Genomic DNA, 8406 nt, shown 5'->3' with positions numbered 1-8406 from the left:
GGACGTGCTAAAGCTAGTTCCTGTTGTGCTAACGTACCCTGCTAACGTTAGCTCCACTAGTTTTCATGTAGAAACGTATATATCTCCTTCCAACCTCTCCAGGTAACGAGTGTCACTATGACACGTTTAAACATGACGAGCTACAAATAAACAAAACCAGCCTGAATATGAAGACAATGTGAAACGATTGCATGAGAGTCTACGGAGCCGAGCAGACAGTTGGCGGACCACGGTCGGAGATGCTACGCTACGATTGGCCAGTCTGTGTTCGAGGGGCGGGACTAAAAATGTCAAGAAAAAGTCCTACATGCAAACTTACACTTATAGTATAATCAGCTTAAAGTACTCATTATGCAGAAGGACCTCTTTAAGAGGGTTACATCATTACATTTTTGATACCGATGGATTACGACATGCTCTTGGACATCATTGAGTGAGCACCGTTTAAATATTGTAGTTGCTGAAGGTGGAGTTGGTGACTCCTCTCAAAGCCTTTCGTTCTGTGGATTCGGTTTGCTGTGGCTCTCTTTATTACCGGCAGTGTCCTATCACTGTGTCCTGTCTGATAGGGTTGGTTAGACCTCTCTGTCTGTACATAGACTCACATACCAGAACAAACTAATCTACAAAGACATTCTGAGCATTTACCCGAGCATTCATTATCTCAAAAAAGGCGGATGACTGTAGTTTACATCCCGGAACTTCTATATAAGGAAGAAAGCCGACTGACTGACTGGAACAGGCTTTAGCACAAAGCAAATACAACTTATCTCCTTCCTTGAAAACCGTCTTCATGATTTGGAAGTACGAAGGACTTTTTGATCGTCGTTTTATGATTTTATTTATGCATTTCAGGAATCAATTTCCTATTATTTCAATACATTTATTGTGATTGCGGTGTTCATATTACTTGTATTTTGACATATCTTATTTTATCAATTCTACATCTGTTCTGTTGATCTTTTATTACATTATGGATTGATCAATTGTCACTCCATACATTCTGGATAAATCACACATTAAATGGCACACTGTCCGAGTATAAACCCAGAAAGGACTCATGTAAAATGATTATAATAACTTGATATACTGTTGGTTAAATGCAATATATGTTAATACTGGTTATATGTTAATCTTAATCTACAAAGTAACTATTAACTATACCTGTTGAGAAGAAGCAGCTCTGCAGCCATGAATATAGCAATGACTTGCAGTCTGTTCTAGTCACACCCAGCGTCAGTGCAAAGGTGTAGTCACACGAATACAACGTGTACCGGGACTTTAAGATGTGTCAGGATTGACGAATTAGGTTTCATTTATGCAATCGGAATGTTCTAAATCCTTTAATGGATGACAAATTAAATGAATGAAGTTTTGTAGGAAAGGAGTGGTCCATCATGAGCCTGAAGAACACAATCAGAACGGGACATCTTGATCATAGAGATGCAGAGACGATAATAATGTTGCCCGGCTGGTTTGAGAGGTTTTTACAGCCACCTTCTGGTATTTTTGGGTGAAGTATCCCATTTTAAATTTCAGGGGCCAGAGCCATGAAAGGTCATAAAGGCGGTACAGTTGAAACCAAAGACTGTAAACCCGCAGGAGAACAGATAAACAGCTCCCTTCCAGACACTTGGTGATGGGAAAAGAACTCTTGTATTACTCAAGCATCCATTAACACATTAGTCGTCCCTCTGGTGAGGGTGTGAGCCCGACCAGTAAAGGTGAGAGGTGCCATGGAAGAACACGTTGGACATGTTGAGGCAAAATACTGTTCTTGGTGTTGCACTAGTTGCCCTCCTCATGTGTTTTACTGCATTACTGTGTGATGAGGAAAGGCTGACTGTGGTGCATGATGTCACCATGGTAAAACAACAAGGTTGTTATGAAATTTGGGCAACTGAAATGACGTGCAATTCAGCCATTCTACCCTAATCATGACATGCAAAGTATACCACACGTGGAGTTTCATTCCAAGATGAGATATCCACCATGAAGAAAACATCACAACAAAAGGTTCCTCAGTTTTCTCTCAGGTCTCCAATAAGAATTTTCTTTCCTCTAATTCTTTATAAAAACACGTAGAACGTGGTACAATCAGGACGTATAAACCTACAAAAGATGGATTGATAATAAAGTTATTGACTCAGGAAACACATGGAGAAAAGGCCTTGGTGACGTAGCGACTGCTCGCGGGGCTAGCTGGTGGACTACTGTAGCTGGCGAGCTAACGGCTAACATTGCTATCACTGTTTTCGGAGTTGAGAAGCACAAGAGACATATTTGTACCATCAATCTCTGTCTCCGAACTGTTTACAATCCATTCCTCTTTAGTGGAACAGCTTCTACGGCAACAAGTTAAATATAACTTCATGGTGCAACACAGCTAGGACAACAGCTTCCTCCAGTTTCAGCTCTTGTTGCCTCACACGTCAACACTGTTGAGTCTGTTTGTTGTTGGTCACCAGCACGAATTTAGGTGTCAAAGTTCACCAAAGTTAAAACACAAGAGATGAACCATGATTGCATTTAAATGAATTGATTTTGCTGCTTTGATCGGTGCTGTGAACAGGCCTTAGTGCTGTTCTGTCAATTTCTCAGATTGGTGGAACCAGCTGAACACAACTGGGAACTGTATCAAACTTAAGGACGCCAATGCTCAGAAATCATGTGACTTGGCTTTGATGGATTACCAGCATGAAGCGCGTTGACCAACCGAACTGGTTTTTGATGTTTTACGCCAAACAAAGGTGTAATTGTCGTCTCAGCTTTAACATCTGCTGAGAACGGCTCAATCCACTGCAGTCCTCTTGTGTGTTCCAAACAGGAGCTACTCTCTGAAATATTCTGCATATGTAAACATGCATATACCCAGACCTGAACAGTGCGGAAACAGCCATGCTCTTAAGGCCACATATACTAAATAATAGCAATAATGACAAAACATTGTTCATGTCTATCGTTCATAAATAAGCTGTTGTAGCGGTTAAAAAGCTGCCTCCAGATTCACATGGAAATTTCAGATGCAGAAAAATATATTTTTGTAAAAGCAATAATGTCATAAACACACACATACTTCTTATCCAAGTGCATAAAACTGTCTATAATTGTGATTTCTGCCTCTGAAGGATTCCTGGCTGATCGCTTTAAAACATCGATCTATTTTATTCCAATAGAAAAAGCACAACTTTACAAGCCCAAATTGGGTCTTTGTCAGGTGTTGTACTTTTCCTAATGTAATACAATTTTAAAGGGAGCATTCAACAATGCTTTGAGTCCGTGGGGGACAGAACTCATTATATTAGTAGGAGACGGATTATCTTTAAATGTCTCTTCTTAAGGTCAGGAAATAAATCCACAAACTCAGTTTTATCAAAATGACACATCACAATGTTCGTCAGAATTACAAGAATACAAATGTCTGACTCTACATCATCTCCGTTATTTAGTCTGCGTCATTCTAATTTCACTTTGTTTTGTCATTTTACCAGCGTGACCATGAATATGACTCTAAACAAGTAAAACGTCTGCAGTATATTATTTGGTGCATAAAAACTCTAAAAAGGAACAAAACAGATATGTTTATAGTTATGTATAAACAAACTAAATGGAAACTCTTTCACATTAAGGGGGCAGTTGCGGTGGTCTCAGTGCTTGTTGTGGAACTGGGGTCTGATAAAGTTTGAATGAGTGAAAAGCTGAATGGAGCCAGACGGGGGAGGCATGCAACGTTCACGGTCACGTGGTGGATCGCGTTTCCTTTGTCTCTGAACCCCACGGCCTGCTTTGTGTGAACGAGGGGATCCGATTTCCCCTCGTCTTTGATGTCTCCCCCTCCCACGCTTCCACGCCTCCTCTCTTCAGCCATTATCCCCCCCCCCCCCACATACCAACCCACTCGCCCTCCCACGCAGCCCCACACACACACACACACACACACACACGGCCTTGCCTTCTGCTTACGGAAAACTCGACACAAGGCAGCATCTGGAGGTGAATGCACGGCCATGAGCCTGACTACCTCATCGAATGATCACGCAGGGAAAATATTCAGGATGAAACAAACAACAACCATGAAAGCAAAACTGAAGACGCCATCAGCTTTATGTCCGAACACCAACATGTATTTTCTAAGTTAAGTAGAAGGGACATTGCTTGAGTTTTCTTGTGTTCTGTACCGAGTAATGACGATAAACAAATCTTTAATCCTGAATTCCTCATCAGTCCGTATCCCATTTTAGCCACGCTGAACTGAAGGCCAGTCCTTCCTGCACACAGATTTACATATCACGAAAAAATGTGTAGAGAGAAAAAGATCCACAAAAAGAGTGACTGTTTTTTATGGAATCAATGCATTTTATTTACAGGAACAAAGTGTCGATTTTAAATGAGTTGCTTTCCAGAAAAACACAAGTTTCTTTCACGCAACCAAGTCTCAACAGCTGTAGGATGGATTGCCATGCTTCTTTTGTACAGACATTCAAGTTTACCTCATGATGAAGAGTAATATCTTCAACAATCCCTTCAGTATTCTTCTAGCGCCATCAACAGGTCAAAATTGAAATGGTTAATGACAAAGTTCCTGCAAAACTAATGACGTGCTAACCATGCTAACACACTGACTGAGGTGGTGAACATTGGAAGCATGATATAGCTAAGCCTGCTAGCATGTCATGATGAGCATGTTAGCATGCTGAATCCTGTGTATCATAGAGACACAGACCAGTCAAACACAAGATATTTCCTTAATGAATTTAAAACTTGATACAGCTTGATGTTTAGAGAAAAGTACCAACACACATTCTCTGCTAAACCTTCACCGTGTATTAATATGCTAAAAGTTGACGATATAATCTGTACTACACTGAAATGCTACAGGCCTGGAACCAACCCTAAACAAGTCGTCAGTTGCCTTCACGCTGCAATTTCGCAAAGCATAATATTTACATTCAGCATGTGACCTAAATTTCCATATGGCCCGCCGTCTATGTGGGGATAATCCATCTTAACCATCGCTGGGCATCGCCATATAATTTATGCCGCAAAACAACATGTGGTATGCAAAGCATCCCTTTGATTGCATTGTTGTTGGGGGCTTGTGCGGTCCGAAATGGCGGGGGCCCCCCACCCTGGCGGGGTCCGCCAGCCAGACTGCCGGGGTCAAGGGGGGGGGCCTCTTCCCGCACACAGCCTTTTTCGCTATTGAGGCAGCGTCCTTCCTGCAGCCGGGCTGATGTCAGGGCCGAGGAATGTGAAAAAACAGAGCACACTGGGGGGCCTTGTTCTCCCACAGTGAATAGTCCTTGGGTAGGAATCCAAACCACATGCCACACACACACAGCCAGAGCGAAGGGGGGGCAGGGAGGGAGGACAGAGGAGGACCAAACTGAGAAAACAGAGCCCTCTGGAAACCAGCATTTAGTTTGAGGTCTGGATTCACGGTCGGTTTGAGGTGATTAAGTCCGAATTATGCAAGAGAGGAAATGTCTTGTTAGGAGATAAGTTCATCATCTGCAAACAATTAAATGAAAGCAAGAACTGTCAACGAAATGGGGCACATGGAGCAGATTTTAAAGGAAAGGAAGCATGGACTTGGATATTATCTTTCTTTGTTTGTCCTACCAGCACACCGGTTAGCCGTACTACCAGCACACCGGTTAGCCGCACTACCAGTACACCGGTTAGCCGCACTACCAGTACACCGGTTAGCCGCACTACCAGTACACCGGTTAGCCGCACTACCAGTACACCGGTTAGCCGCACTACCAGTACACCGGTTAGCTGTACTAGTGTACTGTAAACATCAGTGGTTGTTGCAGATACACCTGGCAGAGATCTGCACTCTACTGAGTGGACCTTTATTTATTTGCTCACAATCACCATTGTTTTCCCCATCTCTTCTGTTATTTTGTGTATTTATATTTTCTCACATTCATTTGTAACCGAAAAAAGGAAGTAACTGAGAAAATCTCAGTTCCTTGAGGGAGGTGTGGCTCAGAAGTGACTGGGATGTCTGGAAACTTACTTTCACTACTCATCATCATGGTCAACACTCACCAGACTAGCCTGGAAATGGTGCCTCCGCGCCTCAGCAGGTCCGACCCGGTCCTCACTCCGGCTCCGCTTCCGTCACAATGCCACGGCAAGTCTTTCCACCGTATTCTGGTTGGTGTAGTGTCGCTGCAGGCGCTTCTGTCGGTCGGAGGATTCATCTTTCTCTACCACAAAGACCGAATGCAGCTTCCCTCTTCAGAAAAGCAGGAATCAACAAACCAGCAACAAACCAAAGCCTTAGCACGCATGGTGGTTGAGCCGCGATCACACACATGGAATCAGAAATCGATACAGGGTTATCTCCAGTGGGACCCGAACCAATCAGTTCGAAGGAGCATCGACTACAGAAACAGCTGGTTGACTATCCTGCAGCCCGGTGACTACTACATCTACTCCAGGGTGACCTTTTCGAAGGGCGACATTGAGCAACCGCTGGTCAGCAGGGTGATGCTGAGGAAGAACGAGACAGTAGAGGACACGGTTGTGATGCAGGCCTACTGCAATCTGCACAGCAGGTCGGCATCGACCCCTCGCCTGTGCACGGCCACGCAGGGAGAGGTGATCCCACTGGAGACAGGAAACCAGCTGAGTGTCTGGGTGATAGACCTCTCCCTGGTGAACTACGAGGAAGCAGCCACAGCGTTTGGGTTGTACAAACTGTGACCTCAATGCAATGGATGCGCGTTTGCGTGGCGTTGAAATAAAATAAAAAAAAAAAAATACACGTTTGTGGCTGTTAGTCTTGTGAGAAATTTAAAAGCACTCCTAGTGGTGGATATTATATGTCACAATATATTTACTTATAGAAGTCTTAAACCAAAAAGTACAATCATTGAATGTATTGAAGACTGTGAAGAAGATTTGCTGAAATGTATTAGGTGTTAGGTGAGAGAGGGAATTACAGGAATGGTAAAAGATGAGCCCAGCAGAGGCACCATCGTCAAAAAGGAAGCAGGAAGTGGTCAAGGAAAGACACACTGGCCTCAAAGGAGGACGGACCATCGGGTCAGAGGCCAAGGAGGAGCTTGTTGAGGAGCCAATCAGTGAGCTGATAAGTCATTCCAGAGACATTTGAAACAAAAGAGTGATTCTGAGGAGAGAATCAGACCTCATGACTTTTGCTTGACAGCTTACCGGAATTCGCCAGTCTGCTGGGTGAAACATGTGTGGTCTCTGCTCCATGGAACATATTGCTATTAATAGTGTATTCAGTTTGTAACTGTTTTCGCTTTTGTAATTAAATACCAGGTCATTTGAACTTGAACCAGCTGTTTTGATTTGGAGACCGACGAGAAAAGTCCATGCAGGGACAGGAGCGGCTTCTTTCTTCGTTCTGAACTCAACAGTCTCCTGAATTGTGCATGAATTAATACCAACAAAATTTGAACTCAAATATTTGTAAACAAGTCATTTTGACAAAAAATATTGGTTGTTTTTCCATCTTCTTCATGAGTGATCCTGGTCATACTTTTATGCTAGCCTCTGTGCTAGCTATATAACTGGGGCTCTAATAGGCTAAATGCTAATGCTAAGCCAGACAAATTAGCATGGCTTTAATCATGGACTTTATTGATAGCAACTCAAAGCAATAGCTTGGGAAATAAATACTTTTCTTGAAGAGATGAGTAAAAGCACCATTCATTTCGGATTGAACAGAATACAACATGTTAATTGTCGGTAGCTGTATTTTTTAATTTTGGGCTGGTGAGCTAATATAGGCTAGGCTAAATTTGGCTAATCATCCGGCAGTGGTGATAGTGTTATTGTTATGTGGTAGTGTAGTTAGTGGACCCAAACGCACGCACACAGCAGGTTTACTCCAGCCGAGACTTTATTTAACGGTGCAGGAGCAGTCACAGAATGAACCAACAAAAACCAAAGACTAACTGTCCAACAAACTAAAGTCACTCCGATAATCTCCACCGGAGTCGGGAGGGAAGCTCAACGGAGGCCGGGAAGGTAACGTTAGCCTCCGGAGTCGGGAGGGAAACTCGACCGCACTCAAAACTGAAGGAACAGAAAACAAACAGATAACGAGCTCCACTGAATCGGTGTTCAGACTTACGTGACCAGACTGGTAACCGGAAGGACTGACGAGGCAGAAGACAATAACGAGTCGAAGCGGGTGAAAGAGAGTACGACCTGACAACCCCAGACTGCAGGACCAGAGCTTATATGGTGACAGGGGAGTCATTAGTGGGACCTGAGTCTGGGGTGTCAGGCTGCAGGAGGTGATCTGCTGGAGAGTCCTCAGCTGTGCACAATCAAGGGTGTGGCCATGGGAGGTGTCTGGAGGCAGAGGACAAACACAGAGCACATGGCACACAATAACAAACGGGGGAATGACAGAAC

General features: G+C 43.6%; 1 protein-coding gene across 1 annotated transcript; it reads left to right on the top strand.

Annotated features, from left to right (window-relative positions):
• Positions 1–6042: 6042 nt before the first annotated feature.
• Positions 6043–6717, top strand: LOC306782649 (tumor necrosis factor ligand superfamily member 6-like; the record flags this gene model as incomplete). The annotated part of the gene is made up of 1 exon (XM_079276093.1): positions 6043–6717. The coding sequence occupies one exon, from the start codon at positions 6043–6045 to the stop codon at positions 6715–6717; it is 675 nt and encodes a 224-aa protein (XP_079132219.1).
• Positions 6718–8406: the final 1689 nt, after the last annotated feature.

Source organism: Melanostigma gelatinosum (assembly GCF_949748355.1).
Source record: "Melanostigma gelatinosum genome assembly, chromosome: 9".
Taxonomy (NCBI): domain Eukaryota; kingdom Metazoa; phylum Chordata; class Actinopteri; order Perciformes; family Zoarcidae; genus Melanostigma; species Melanostigma gelatinosum.
This window is presented reverse-complemented; position numbering and strand designations above follow the sequence as displayed.